Here is a 15,999-nt window from a genome sequence, read left to right on the forward strand (position 1 = left end):
CGCAAATTAAAGGGCATTCATTGGAGTGATAGCAGTGCCTTTTTAATCCTGTAAACCCCATGTTTCCAGGCAGCCCAAATGGAACACCTAAATATATTCATGGGCAGCTTTTGCATAGGTAGTTATTGAATTTGCATTTCAAAATACAGGCACTGTATGGCTAAATCTGTGGCTGCTTTGTCCTGAAAGATGAGATTCACTGTGAATATGAGATACCCCTACCTTGATTTTAGGGGTAGTGGAGAATATAGCAGGAAGCAGTAATTCTCTGGCATGACTGAGCTTCTGTTGTTGGTGGTTGAGAACAGGTTCAGGGCAGAATCCATAAGGGAAACAGAGGGAGATTGCTTAGCAAGGTCTTCTAGTTCCCCAGAGCACAGGAGGCACCTTGCCCAGTGTCCATAGGGTCCACACTGACCTTTGGAGCTTAAAAAATGTCTCTGAGCAAGGGGAAAGTGTGGGAGGAAGGATGTGCCATCCCAAGAGACAAGTGTTTTGTCTCTTCTAAGGCTGGGCATAGAGGGGTTGTTTGGAGGGGCATGTATCCTCCTGCTTAAATTGTCCTTTTCTGCAGATTATTTCCAAAGAGTGGGGCAGGGAAGGCAATTTGGTTGTAAGGATTATGCTACAGCTTTCATTGTTTAGGATGCATACTGTAGCCTTTCTATGAGAAGATTACTGTCCTGGGCTTTTCTTTCCATGCATATGAAAATATACTTTGTGATTTCAGGGAGACAATATCATTAAATGGTATGTTGGAAGAAAGAAAATATTTTGTATCTCTAAAACTGATAAAAATCCAAACCCTTTCTTTAGCAAAATATTTGTTTCTTGAATGTAATTATAAATGTCATTGTACATTCTTCCTGACTTCAATGCTTATCTTGAGGAGTTCAGTGAAAATAAATTGTTTTCATGAAAGCAGAGAAGCCGTTTGATAAACACACTGTCTCAGAAAATTGTTCCCGAAGCAGAGGTCGTTCTCTCACTTTAAAAGAAAGAGAATATGTTTTAGAAAACAAGCCAGGCAGCAGAAAAAAGCATTTTTTTGTTTCAGACAATTCATTTTAAAAAGCAATGTGTAAATCACATGGAAAATTCTGCATTGATTATTTTGACTGCTGTAGAACCCTGGAATAAATGAAGTTGAAATAGACTTATATCAAAGAACATTGCATTTAGTAGCAAGTCGGAGTGTTATTTTACTGCTGATTTTTTTTTAGATTTGGTTTTGTGATCAGATGTTTTATTAAATATTAGCTATTCATGGTAATGGGGACTTATTCTTTAAGACCAGCTTGGCACATACTGTTCATGAGCTTCAGGAAACAGTCTTGAGAACTGGAATCTGTCTTTTCGACACTGAAAAGCTGGCCCATTGAGGCATCAAAAAACTAAACAAAAACAAAACAAAAAACCCCAAAAAACCCCCAAACAAACAACAAACAACCCCCCACCCTCAAGTCAATAAGATAAGTGAAGATAAGTCCTGAATGAAAGTATAGCAGTTCATTTTAGAGATGCTTTTGAGGTCCCTAATCCCACCTTCAGGACTCTGTTCCTTTGTTTCCAATCTGATGAATTTATGTATGTGTTTATTACTAAGTCCCAAACTATTGTACAAGTACTTAAAAAATAGTGCTTCATTTTTTTTTTAATACTCAGCTAGAATTATGCTGCTATTAATATCAGGGTTATTAATATGCTCTCAGAAGACTACATCATTAATTAGAAGAACTAAAGGATAACTAATGGGTGCTTTGGAAGACTGCTCCCAGTTATTGTATGGATGTGATCTGTCCAAATAAAGCTGTAAGTCTACAGCCCTATTATTATTATTATTATTATTATTTTAATATATATTCACGTTCCACTAATTATTCTGTGTTATAACCTGAGCTGGTAGATGGTGTGATATTAATACCATGGTAAGTCACTGTAACATTTGAAAGGGACATAATGATGGCAGCATTTTTTAAATAATTACTTTTGTTTTTAAGGCATGACTGTGACACTATACATTGCTTTTACCTTGTACCTTGGCAATGTCTCATGAAGTCCTTCACTGGCTTCCAAGAGATGACCAAAGAGCCCATTCCTTCCACAGCCACCACCAAAGGATGTGCACTGTGGTCAGTGAGGGTGACCAGAGCCACCTCCCAGCTCTGGGGACAGCCAGGGCAGTGCTGCTCACCCTCCCCCCAGGGTACCCACAGCTCTCTAGGGTGAGCGTGCCCTTGCACTGTGTATGGTGGAATTAAACTCACAAAATCGCAGAAAGACGTTTCATTGATTGTTCCAGAAACATCTCCACATCTTTCTTTACACATATTGCAATGTGTGCACCTGAAATATATCAGAGGTTGTATGTGTATATTTTGAATCATTGCCTTAAAGAACACTGGATGAAATTAAAACTGAAAAACATGCATGAGTGAATTTGTTGCAGACACAAGGATTAAATGTAAGCTTTCTCACCTGGAAAAACCCTTCACTGTATCTCACTAACACTTTTCATTAAAATACTTATTTCAGTAATTAGATTTGGTTCTACTGTAAAGTGAAAATTTCTGCCTATCACATCCCTCTAGAATAACAGAAAAATTTAAAGAATAATTTGGATTGCTCGTGGTGAGCATGTTTTTCTTTCTGTAGACATTGTCCTTGTAAATTCCCTGTAAAAAGTAGATGCCAGTAGCTTTTTTTCTGCCTCATAATAGTTCCAGCAGTATAAATTCAACAAATGTATGAATGTGGAGAGAGCTGGAGAAAGCCAGAAACATACCACACAGCTTATATCAACAGATGATATAAATTATATATATGTATATGTAATTATATATATATATCTATGTATATCTATCTATGTATTTATATAGATACAGCACCATCTCTAATCAAGTTTTCCTGTCTTGCTTTAAAATGGCATCCCTGGAAGAAAGAAATACACTGCATTAGTTTCTTAGTTTCAGATAAAACTTTAATTCTTTAATGCTGATCTAGAAGTGACACTGTTCCAGTCATTGTTCTCTCAAAGAAGTGAATTTTTATATTACTGGACAGTTCCTTTACTGTTTTCAGTGCCGCAATCAGTTTGTTTTTCAACGTGGTCTTTATCTCACAATAACTGTGTACTACTATGTGGGGATACTGTAACACTGCAGTCAATAGCAACAGGATATTCCCTCTGCCAAAAAGTAATCCTATATTGTCCATTACACACAGGTTATTTTGGAAGGTTATGGAATACTTTCTTTAAAGCAGCAGAAACCTTTTTGCTGTAACAGTTCAACAGTATTAATGGTTGTCTCTACTCTCTAAACAACTCAAATATCTGGTTTTCCGCTAGAATATTATTTGAAATATTGTGTGTGATTTGAAGTGGTAAAATACTTCAGGTAAAGTAAGAGACTTCAGCAATCCACATAAGCATCAGAGGCACACTAAATCTTTGAAAAGTTTAGCAATTTTATTTTATTCCCCATTTCACAAAGTAAAGCATTTCCTGATTTGGGCCTGAAAAACATTTAACAAACCGAAAACTTGCAGTTGTGATTTTTTTTCCCTTGCAAAACCCCATACTTGTATTTTGAAATAATGATTTGGATTTTAAAGGAATGACTATAGTTTTAAAATAATCCTTTGATCTGCAGTTCTCTAGTTGTGGCAACTAAGATAATGAGAAGGTAAGTCATCATGTGGCAGGCAAACACTAAACTCCAGATCCCCCAGTTGTTTGGCTTTTCTGATCTGCTGGCTGAAATTTCCTCCTTTACTGCAGGAAACGTAGTCAGTGACTAATAAGTGCTTATTGATCTCTGCTTGAGATACTTGCTAAGAGATGTAGATATCAATGAATATTTCATCTGACTTAACGTTAAGAACAAAAGTATTTTCTTTATGGCCTCATTTATACAGGATATTCGTCCATGATCGCTTCTAAATGCGTTCTGACTCTACCACCTGAGGAGAAGGGAACTTCAGTAAGATAAATTCTAATGAATTAATATGCTATTAATTGTACTTTTTCTTAGCCAGAAGTTAGTAGTGTAGTTAGTTGTTGCTTTGAAGGGCAAGTCAAAATATTATTGATTCTCAGCAGCTGTACTTGATAAGTAGAATATAGGTCTAATTCAAAGCCCATTGCAGTCAATTAAAGGGACTTTCTATTGATTTGAGGAGGTTTTAGACTTTTTCTAAACCAGAACTGCCTGGTGTTCTGCCTTTCTTTTCTCCTTCTGTATTCCACCTTTTTTTGTTTTGTGTCCTTCTATCCTCCACATGTGCTCTGGGGGAAAGGGGCCAAGACAGTCTCAACAGGTGACAGCAGAGATGTTGTATTCCTCCCTTTCCTCTTGTTCCTCCCAGTTCTTACAGAAGACAAAAGACACAGTGTAGGAGACTAGAAGAATAGCGGGTCCTAGGATGGTGAATACTTACCTTTCCCTTTCCCTTTTCTTTCCCTCTCTTTCTTCTACCTTTGTCTTCTTAAAGCTGGACCAAAAATTTCCAGTAAGTACCTTGTTACATCTGGATAGGTTAAAGTTTGCCGAGTTAAAGTTTGCAAAGTGCCTTACTTCATCTGGATGTTTTAAAATTTGCCAAGTACCTTATTCTACTTGAGTGTTCTAAAGTTTACTGGTAAAAGTTGTGCTTGAACCTCCTGAGAATTCGGATGTTTCTCCCACACACTGCCCAGGGTAAATCCAACTCCCCTAAGCCTGTGGAGAGGGCTGGGGCAATAGATGTGGACCCTGCATTGTAGAAGCGAATGTCAGGTCTTTTTGATGTTGACTCTACTTTGTAAAACTGGAGCAGAGAGTTTCAGTCCAGCCTTGGCTCATCCCAGTCCTTCTCCCTCATTTCCCTGCCCCTCCCATGCTTGCTGTCTTTGCCAGTGGGAGGGACTGCGTGGCCAGGGATGCTGAGGTGTGGGCTTGTGGAGGACTTGGCTGCCTACCTGAGAATTTGGGTGTTAAGAGATCTGGTCTGTTTGCTCTTACCTTTCAGGTTCTTTCCTGACCCTGTGGTTTGCTGGAGTAAACAGATCTTCCAGCGCCTTTGTTAGCGCTCCTCAGATACGCAAGCTTTGCAAAGGCTGTAAGGACACAAAGTTTGGCCTGGTATATGTGGGAATCAGCCAGGCTTGGAACATTCATGTTTACCTGTGCAAGTTGAAAGGTTTCTGGGCAGCAGTGAGAATTTGTGCAGGCACACTTTTAAGTCTATGTATGACTGATTCACTCAATACAATTTCTGTTCTTACATCAGGAAAGCAGTTTGAGTGTTCCTAATGGCTTTTAAAATTGAATTGTGATGATGAGTCAGAAGAAAGTATAGCTGAAGATGGAACAGAGTCACCATTTGTGTGTTGCTTCCTGAATCATAATTGTTGGCAGCAGTAGGCATACATTCAAACCTTTATGAAACAAGGCTTTTTTAAAAGTTTCTTTGAAATAGAGGCTGTCCTGGACCAGGGAAATTATTGGAGTACTCCACTTACTGTAGATAGACACTTGCTTTTATTAAACCAGCAGGGAAAAAAGAATACTTACTCAAAATTGCAAATACTTCATTTCATACTTCCAACTACTCTGAAAGAAAAAAAAAATAAAAGTAGAATTTCAAAGCTATAGTTATACCAGAGGACCTTTAAGAGAATGGCTCGAGAGAAGAATTTGTTGGACTCCTTTCAAGCATCATATACAGAAGGTTATAAATACTTTGGCTCATTTTCCATTTTTAAGGTACTCATGAGATAAATGCAATGTAATAAAAACCACATAATGACGTCATGTGTGTAGATTGAAAGTATAGCAGAGATTACACAAGTTTACTTATTTAATAAACTATGTTGAAGAGGTGTTGAGAAAGAAAAACACACACTTGCCTAATTCTTTAGTTTGTACAATTCTCTCTGGTACAGTATTACATAACTGTAATATTTTATTTTAAAACAAAAATAAATTAGCATATATATCCCAGTTTCTCTTGTTTTACTTTAGATCACTTATTCATTTCACTGCAGCCGTACTAGTTCTGCAAAAGACTTACTTTGGGTACTAGGTAGAGGTGACAAAGGTAGATTATAGCCAGGAATTGGAATTCTTTGTTGTTGTTGTTGAAAATATTAAAGTCCTGTTTTAGTTTCATGATAGTGTAAACAGACAGTATTTCAAAACTTTTCACCAAATAATACTTCAGGGGTGTTTTGCCTAGCTTAAACGTAATTACTTTTTTTTTTTTTTTTTAATGCTGACTAAGTCTGTTTCGATTTTACATTAACTTTCTGAGCCAGTGATATCAACAAGGAGTATTTCGAGGTATTACTGTTGTGCCTGTTCCCATACTTTCAGAAGGAACTGTCTTGGAAACAGCAGAATACTTAAACCCGTCGCTATTGCTGCTGCCATCACCGTGATTTGCCCATCTCCTGACCCCAAGCCTCAGGCAGCGGCAGCAGCAGCCGGTCCCGGTGCAGCTGCAGCGCCTCCCGCCCGCAGCCTCCCGCGCTGGCCCCGCAGCAGGGCAGGAGAGGCGAGCCGGGCAGCGCTGGCAGGCAGGAGCTGTGCCCAGGCAGGAGCTGTGCCCAGGCAGGAGCTGTGCCCAGCCAGGGCCGGCCGTGCGCTGCCCAGCGCCACGGACCGCACAGCTCCGCTGCGCCCGCAGCAACAGGGCCAAAGCCAGACTCGGAATCCTTTGCTGTTCATCCCTCACTCAGGCAGTCTTCCTCTGAATGCAGTGGAAAGATGCATTCAGATTTCATTAAAAGTACAGAGACCCGGAGCTAGGCAGCAGGAAATAGCTGTGCTCATATAGCAGAGCAGTCCAGAACTGGAGGGCAATGATCTGCTCCTATACCTGAGAATCTGCTTATCTAACATGTGCACTGGGGTAAAATTCTGCTTTTCAGCCCCAGCTGAAAGGTGTTTGCTGTGCCTGTACACTACCACTTTTCCATCACCGTGTTGGAGAAATGCTCTAATGCGATGTTGCATTCTGAAACAGTTTCATTATCTTTTTCTGAACAATTTGTTTCTCTCAGGAGCGTCAGTAATTTTTTGCTGGAGATACAGAGTGTGCCTGTGTGAACACTCTGTGCTGTATGTGCCTTAACCATTTCTTTTCTAGCAACAGAGTACATCTTCCAGTCTTTCCCCTTCGGTTAAAAACTGTTGCCACAATGAATATGAAATTTGATTAGGTATTTGACAGTGTATGCCTGTTATCTTTGCTATCGAGGCATTTACCCATTCATATACAGTTTTCTAGAAAGTTAAATTCTGAATAGTCTATGGAAATACAAATATATATCTGTGCTACGTTTAATTCTGCTCTTAGTGCAAAATACCATGCTAGAGATCTTCACTTCAAAGTGTGATATTTCAGAATCAATACCCTGAACAAGGGTGATCTGCCATGTCCTGTGCAACCAGGACCTGTGCCACCACAAACACTGAACATAAGATTTCTAGGAATGGAGTTGGGAAGATGTTCCCTTCTACATGACGTAGCTCATGACTGCTTTACAGTTGGCTCCCGATGTTTCTAGACAGTGAAGAATCATGCCTAGAGATGAAGTATGAGGCGCTAAGCTCCTGAGGCAGGCATCAGTCAGAAGTGGGACTGAGCATAGGCCCAGGATGTCTGTCCTTCAGAGAAGGTCTTGCTGCTGTTGTACAGTTAAGCCTTGTATACTTATGTTACCATTGCTACTTTGCAGCCGAATGGAGTAAACTCCATCTGGGGTGTAGGTTCAGCTGCATTAGGACTGCCCAGGAACCTGCCCTAGACCCAAAAGGAAATCCTTCCTGTCACAGAAGACTTGAGTCCTGGGCGTGTTTCCATCCTTCTTCCTTGCACCTTGTCTGCAGGGCTAAAGTGATGAGGTTTAACGGCCTTGTGCTGCTTTAGTGTTTTCTCCAAAAGTTCTGGAGCAGATTTTCGGATCAGCAAAGCTCCGTGCAAGGGAGGGGATACGGCTGGGCTGTGCCTACGACTGACAAAACAAATTTGGGTCATTAGCGGGCTGCTTTGACTCATCACCTGGAGACTTTGAGAGGGTGAGGAGGTTTCTGTAAGTGAGGCAGGCTACTGTGGTTTAAAGTCCTGCTCTTGACAGCACGTTAGAAGAATCTCTTTTCTTCTGGTACCAACCTGACGCACCAAGGCAGCGGCGTGAATCGATAAAGTGCATTACCAAAAAAAAAAAAAAAAAAAAAAAAAAAAGGCGGAAAACTGGCGGAAGCGGTGAAAGTTACTCACCTGGAACCTTTCCGGGAGCGAGGAGAGCCATGGGCAGGGCCGCTGCCGCCCGGCTCCGGCCCGGGCGGGCGCGCACCGGGCGGGGGGGGCGGCGGGAGGGGCGGGGAGGGGCGCGGGCCCGGCCGCTCCGCCCGGGAGCGCTGCCAGCGCGGCGCCGCTCGCTCGGCACTTCGCCCCGCAGCGCGCCCGCCCGGCGCAGCCCTGTTGCACCGAGCCCGGGGTAGCCGCCCCCTCCCCGGCAGCGCGGGGCGGCCGCGGCCCCGCCGTGCCCCGCTCCCCCGGCGCTGACGGTCCCCCCGCCTTTGTCGGGCGGGCAGCGGCGGCCGGTCCGTCCGTCGGTCCGTCCTCGCCGGGCGCGTGGCTCCTTTGTGTACAGCAGCTGCTCCTGAATGCGGAGGCAAAGCCTGTGGCTTGGCACCGAGCTTTTAAAAAACAACAGCCCTCCCTCCTTCCCTCCCTCCCTCCTTCCCTCTCCCTTGCCCTCCCTCCTCCCCTCCCCTCCTCCCGCCGAGGTGGACGGGCACCCACCTGGGGTCCGCTGCCCACCTCTCCTCTCATCCTCCTCTCTTCTCCTTGTTTACCTGCACTTTTCCGCCGCCTCTTCCCCCGCTGTCCCCGTCGCCTCCCGGCGCTCGCTCGTCCCCGCTCTCCGGCACGCTCGGCGCCCCGCAGCTCCGCTCCCTCGGCGGTTTGCCCGTGCCCCTAGCCCGGGGAAGGCACTTGAAGGTGGATCTATTAAACATCCCGGCGGTCTCTCCAAGCGGACCAAATCTCCAGCATGGATGTAAGATTTTACCCGGCTGCGGCGGGCAGCGCGCTCCCCGGAGACCCCTCCAACCTGGACTTTGCCCAGTGTTTGGGTTACTACAACTACAACAAGGTGATTATTCCCGCGGGTGTTAATTCCTCGTGCTGCTGCCCGGGCCGGTTGCCCGCGGACCGGAGCTGGGGCTCCGTCGGGGCTGGGAGGCTCGGGGCCGGGGGATGCGCGGAGCCCGGGGCGGGTGCGCCCGCCGCTCTCCGCGGGGCCGGGGGATGCGCGGCCCCGGAAAGTTGTGGTCGGCGGGGCCGGGCGGCTCCTCCTGCCGCGGCCGCCGCGGGGCTCGCCCCGGGGAACCTGTCCCCGGGCCGGTGCGGTTCAGAGGGGTGCGAGCGGCAAACAGCCGGGAAGAGCTCGGGGAGGCGATCCTGCTCCCCACGGCCGGCGAACAAAGGCGCGTCCCGAGCGCGCAGCCTTCGCGGGGGGGTCGGGACTTGCCGAAGTTTCCCCGGGCGGGAGCCGCGGCGGCTCCCGGCGCGTCGGGCACAGCCCGGTGGGCTCGGACGGCCCTGTGAGGAGAGGACGGAGCCTCCCTCTGCTCTGTTCTCTCAGCTCGGTCCGGCTCTGTCATGGCCAGTTCCCAACTAGAGGATTATCCAAACGGGAGGATTATCTAAAAGTGCATCAGCTGCTGGTACAGGAGGGTGACTAGCGCTCCGCTTTGGCGAGGGCTGTCAGAGAAGTTGCTGTACCACTTCTGTCTATTCACACCTCTGCGGCATGTGTGGTGCTTGAAGTAAACGATACAGTCAGAAGCAATAGTCATTTCCCAGTGTCTCACCTTCATTTACAGAAATATGTTTTAATAATACGGGGATGATTTGTTTCACAAATTACCCAAATCTGGGAAAGGCAAAGTTGAGAATGACACTGTGACTCATGCTATTTTGAAAAAGACTTGGCTGTTTGCACTGTGATGTGTCAATAGCACATTGAGCTATTAGCACTGGGCCCTCACACATGCACATAAAGATCCCTTTCACACTGTGTTTTTCCTGGTGCTATGTTTGTCCAACCTCTGGGGCCTTTTGTGAGGCACTGTATGAGATGCTGGGGAAAAGAAGGGTGCTGCATGAAGCCTGAACTTACGTTAAATCCTGCCTTTTTTTTTTTTTTTTTTTTTTTCCCCAAATCCTTTCCAAATGAAGAGATAAACTTTGCTGGAATACAAAGCTCACTCTCAGAGAGGGAAGTAAGGCGGGTTCAAATAGACTCAGTAGCTGGAGCAAACTTTCTCCTAAATTGCGTCTGTGTAGATGTCGTGGGTGGACTCCTGTGTCGCTCTGCAGGCTGATGTCCATAGAGCCACTGCTCCTGAAGTTTGGCAGGCGGGCCGCGGTGTCCGGCAGTGGTGACCGCTCCATCGCCGGTGTCCGGCCGCGTCTGTCCAGCCCATGGCGGTGTCCGGCGGTGTGTGTCCGGCCCATGGCAGTGTCCGTCCGGCCCGTGGTGGTGTCCGGCCGTGACTCTCCGGCCCGTGGCGGTGTCCAGCCGTGAGTGTCCGGCCCACGGCCGTGTCCGGCGGTGTCCAGCCGTGTGTGTGTCCGGCCCACGGCCGTGTCCGGCGGTGTCCAGCCGTGTGTGTGTCCGGCCCACGGCCGTGTCCGGCAGTGTCCGTCCGGCCCCCGCCCGTGTCCGGCCCACGGCCGTGTCCGGCGGTGTCCAGCCGTGTGTGTGTCCGGCCCACGGCCGTGTCCGGCAGTGTCCGTCCGGCCCCCGCCCGTGTCCGGCCCCCGGCCGTGTCCGGCGGTGCCCAGCCGTGTGTGTGTCCGGCCCCCGGCCGTGTCCGGCGGTGCCCAGCCGTGTGTGTCCGGCCCCCGGCCGTGTCCGGCGGTGTCCAGCCGTGTGTGTGTCCGGCCCACGGCCGTGTCCGGCGGTGTCCAGCCGTGTGTGTCCGGCCCCCGGCCGTGTCCGGCGGTGCCCAGCCGTGTGTGTCCGGCCCCCGGCCGTGTCCGGCGGTGTCCGGCAGTGTGTGTTCGGCCCACGGCCGTGTCCGGCAGTGTCCGTCCGGCCCCCGGCCGTGTCCGGCCCCCGTGCCCGGCGGTGCCGGCGGGCCGCGCTCGGCCGTTCGGCGCATGCGCTCCGCGCGGGGCGCGCGGCTTTGTTATCGCGGGTGGAGGAGCACACGGGGCATGAATTAAAAATGAAATGTCAGCCCCGGCTCTGGGTGCTGCTAAGGACTCCGGGAGCTCTGAAATGCGTAGTAAATGTCCGCCGTTGGCTCATAAGCCGGCTAATTTTGGAAACTCGCAGCGCTTACTGGCAGGCATCATGTTTACTGTAAATTTCACTTGTTCTGTGACTTTCCTGTGTTGTGCACGGCGTGCATTTAATTCAGGCTCAAGTTACTCTATAGGCTCTTTCTATTTTTTTTTTTATTTTTTTTTTTTTTTTAATACGTCCAAAATTTTCAGTATCTTCTGAATATCAGTAGTTTTTTGTGTCCATTAACTGGGTGCTAGTGCACAGTTGCATACAACCTTTTAACTGTATTTCCCATCGTTGTACAATGAGAACAGAGCGTGCATTCAGAAAAAAACTCAAAAGTAACTAACTTTTGGCCTATTCAGAAACACATTTCAGTTGCTGTACTCCTGAACATAATTTTGGCAAGTACCTCGTAGGCCAGGCTTCCAGTCTGCAGCAGAAAATATTTTAATTAACAGAGTACAGCTCATGATGCTTGTGTCTCATAATAGATATCTTTGTATGCAAACGGCCCGGTCTGGAGCAGGCTGACACACGCGGAATTGTGTTGCTGTTGCTGTGAGCTCTTCATTGGCTCAGCTGGGAAAACAGCAATATGGTGTAGAGGTGTTTCAAGGACAGAAGAAGAATTTGTGAATGAGTTCCTAGAAAGGATGGTCCTAACTGCGCTAATCTAATCTCATTTTCTGCATTATTTATAATCTGTAGTTATAGGAGTCACTGTATGTTTAGGGTTTTTAAAATTATTCTGTTAAAGACAGTACACCTGTTTTGATATCTTGCCTCTCTGCCTTGCTTTCCTTGTCTTCTGTCATTTTCCCTGTGTTTCTAAGGAAAATAAATGATTTTTCTGTTAGGTACTGAGATGACCAGAAGGCACTGAAAAAAAGGGCTGAAATATTTACTCTGCTGAAGTAAATGGGAGAACTGTTATTGATTTCACTAGGGACAGTATTTCACCTCAAGTCTTTCTGAAACTCGTTTGAGTGTCCTGTCCACTCATCCATGCCTGCTTCATTGTTAGGAGCTGTATCCACATTCTCCTTGTGACAGTGACATTGCCTGTGACAACTGCCGGCAAGCAGCGTGATGGCAAGAGTAAACAGACTACATGGTTGTATGTATGTGCAAAAGCAGAATTATTTATGTGCAGATATTTTCAAGATCATTAAGACATAGAGTTGACGGCATATGGCCTGCCTGTGGAAAATTGTATCTGGCATCATAGTGTCTAAAAATATCAACTATAAAGCCTTCTAGTGCAAATACATTGCACCCAGTGAGACAATGCTGCCTTCTACCTGTGTGCTTTAGACAGAATTTCCCAGGACTGTAGGACTATTTTTTCTTCAGTGGGTACAACACTGGCAGGAATGTGGCAGACTGACCCGTGAAACCCCAGGTAGGACTTGGGATCTCAGGGCACCCTGTGAGGAAGGGTCTGAGGTGGGAGGTGAGCTGCATCCTGAGTGCTGGGTTTGGACCCAGGCATGCTGAGGAGCTGTCCTGGTCCTGACCTGCAGGTAGCCTTCGGTTGGATTCCATCCCAACTGCTTTCTAAGTGCAACGTCCTGCCTTTGAAATTGGTGCTCAGTCCTGGATAAGAAGACCTAAGGGATGTCATCTTGGGGTATTTTGGAGGAGAGTTAGTGTAGAGTACATGACAGGTGTTTGAAAACTGACTGACGTGTGTATACATCCCTGGCATCATTGGTAGTGCAGCGGTTTCTAAGGAGATTCATTGTGACTCCTTTTGGTGAGGTGGTGCAACATGGCATGCACGTGTAGAGGGCAAAAGAGGAAACGCGGACACAGAAGTGCAGTGATTTGTCCAAGGTTACACAGTCGGTCACTGACATAATCAGGGCCACAACCAAGGTATTCTGAGATTCAGTCCAGTGGTTTATGCTGAATCTCATTTACTCTAATAGGATTACTTACATGTTTAAAGTAAAGCATGTGCTTAAGTGCTTTGCTGGATCAGGGCCATATTTGATAAGTTTTCAGTCCTGATGTGAGAGTACATAACTTGACCCTGCATGTGTCTGGCTGGTGGTGGTTCAGGGTAACTGTGATCCACCTCTGCTTCATGGAATTGCACAAGAGAAGTCATGGTTTGCTTGTTTCTAGAAGTATCCTGCTGCAGTGTACTAAAAAAAAAAAAAACCAAAAAAAAAAACAACCCACCAAAAAGAGCTATAAAAATTACAGAAAGTTGAAAGAGACCAGCTGTTGTAAAACATTCTGCTTCTGTTTTGAGCCCTTTTATGGTTCTGCAGATGGAGAATGATTTTGGACATTCAGTACAGTTGAGTAGCTTTTTCTAAACAAACTTTTTCACTTATTGAGTAAATTATACCTCTTGTACTAAAAATATTTAGGGAACTAGTATTCATCCTGGCATATATATATATATATATATATATTTTAAAGAACTGTAATTTTTATAATGCCATTTGTAAAATGTGAAAACTCCAAAACCTAAATACATACAGCTCAGTGCTTGAGTTATCATATTAAATTCCAGAATCCTTACTTCATTACTTAGCTGCCTGCATTTTATAATGTTTATCTCTACTACACAGATTGTCCTTGAAGGATACAAATTTCAAACATACATACCTTAATTTAGGCACTGCCTAAATTACTGTCCCATACATATGAGATTGTCAGAGCTTGATGTTTTCTGCTGGAATATTTTTAATTTTACAAAGGAATCTCAGGAAGTTTATCTTGCTCTTCCAGAGGTAAAGCAAAGACAGCAGTAGTTTAGTAGCAGCTAAACTGGGACTCTAAGTCATTCCTATTAGTGTGTGTTGTTAGGAAAAAGTGGATTACAGTTATGCAAATCATTTAAAACTACTCCTCTTGCAAATTTAGTGTGGCTCTATATGCATAGGTTTTCCTCTCCTGCAGCAGATGGCGAGAGACAATGGGTGAATGTATGTTGCTAAGATAGAAAGCTCCATGCTCACTCATCAGCTGCCCTGCAAATATGCTCGTTTACATCTGGGCTGTGCTCTGGTGCAGACGGGGCAGTCTCAGCTGCTCTGTGCTGTGGCTGTGTGTGTGTATCCACAGCCTGACCATGGCAGAGGTGGCCCCAGCTGATGGCAGAGGGCCACGAAGCACCAAGGGCCTCCCAAAAGGTAGAGATGTGTGGCGGAGACACGAATACAGGTCTTTTTGGAGACAGTTTAGGCAGGGGACTGGGAATTTTCTGTTGCAGTATCAATTCAGTAAATGACATTTTATCACCAGTATTTTCCACTGATCTTCTGGCACATGTGGCAAATGTGCTGAACTGCTTCTTCCCCAGAACAGACAGCCCCTGCCTTGTGTATCTAAAAACCTCAGGACTATGTAGGCAACAACTTCTAGGGAGCAAAAAAGTTCCCAAAATATTTGTCTGTCTAGTCCAGCACTAAAATCGTTGGATATATAATCCCTAGTTCCTAGAAGAGGAAGTGAGATGGTCATATGAATATGTCCCCCAGAATGGAAATTATAATTTGTATCATCTCCCCGCCTTGCACTATGCTGTTTTGCAGGCACAATCATCCCTGAGGTTTTCTGATGTAGCTGAAGAGCTGGCTGTGGAACGGGAAACCCCTGTGTGCCACAACTGTGCAGGAACCTGTGGTGCTCAGAATGAACCCTTGTAGTGGGGACACTAATTGGATTGTGCAGTGTACAGTTTTTCTGTAGCTCAGATAATGCAGCTCCTATACTGAATGTACCATTTGTTGATTGAGAGTTGCTTGTATACAAAATATACTTTGTAGAAGTCAAATTTTAGAAATATTTTTTAGATGTTTTCATTGAAGTGGATTACAACCATACCAGTAAGATTCTTGCAATAATGTACAGTAATACATGAAGAGTTTGAATTTAATGCTTAGGAGGTATTTAGAGTACTTAAGGTATGTGTGGAAATCACTAGTGGGTGGAGTTTTTAAAATAGTGATATTTTGTAGCAATCACAACTCTGGGGCATATGCACCATGGACATGGAGAGTCACTAAGCGCCTTTGGAGTGAGGAAACATCGACCAAATCCACTGGGATGACAAGAGGCTCATTCCCATGGTACCACCCATAGTGCACCATGTTGTACTTTACAGACAGGTACCCAGTCCAGCCTAACCTTCTAATGAGTTATCACAAGTTTATAACAGAATCTAGACTAGAAGCACAGGAAATGACAGCCTCTATTCTTTAGGTACTCAAGAGGAGGCTCTCAGTTGTGGGGTTCAGTTTTTGCAGTTTTGTGCAGAGTCTGACAAAGCAAGGGCGGTCAAACTGTGACCTGTGGTTTGTGCTGCAGCTTTTATTACATTTGCAGTTAATACATGCCTATATATTTGTTGAATTCTGATACTCCCTTATAAGTAATGCTATTGAATGATGATGATCAAATTTAGGAGGAGAAGAGTTTGTACAGCACTAATCCTACCTTTTTATCTGTAATCACATTTCTACTGCCGTAAAATTGAGTACTGTTATACAGACCTAATGGCAGGGTTGAATTTTCAAATGCTTCACGCTCTTATCTGATAGCTGTGGTCTGTACTGTTACCTGTCTGTGTGATGTATTTATAGAGTGCCAGTCACCATAGTATCTTTGCGATGATTGCTACCAAAATTGAGAACTCTGAGGTGAAAATCTAATCAGGACTTTAGATAACAATGTCACACAAGAGCCTT

General features: G+C 45.3%; 1 protein-coding gene across 4 annotated transcripts in view; it reads left to right on the forward strand.

Moving 5' to 3' along the window:
* The first annotated feature begins 8,846 nt into the window (after positions 1–8,846).
* Positions 8,847–15,999, forward strand: part of TOX3 (TOX high mobility group box family member 3) — a 74,074-nt gene continuing 66,921 nt past the window's right edge. For 3 of the 4 annotated variants that reach the window (XM_040075183.2, XM_040075187.2, XM_040075184.2), the window contains exon 1: positions 8,893–9,145. In XM_040075183.2, the coding sequence (XP_039931117.1) occupies positions 9,044–9,145 (102 nt within the window). In that variant the 5' untranslated portion in view covers positions 8,893–9,043. Of the gene's footprint in view, positions 9,146–15,999 lie in introns of all 4 variants that reach the window. The other variant, XM_040075186.2, reaches the window with a different exon arrangement.

The sequence above is a fragment of the Hirundo rustica genome, chromosome 11 (genome assembly GCF_015227805.2).
Source record: "Hirundo rustica isolate bHirRus1 chromosome 11, bHirRus1.pri.v3, whole genome shotgun sequence".
In the NCBI taxonomy this organism is placed as follows: domain Eukaryota; kingdom Metazoa; phylum Chordata; class Aves; order Passeriformes; family Hirundinidae; genus Hirundo; species Hirundo rustica.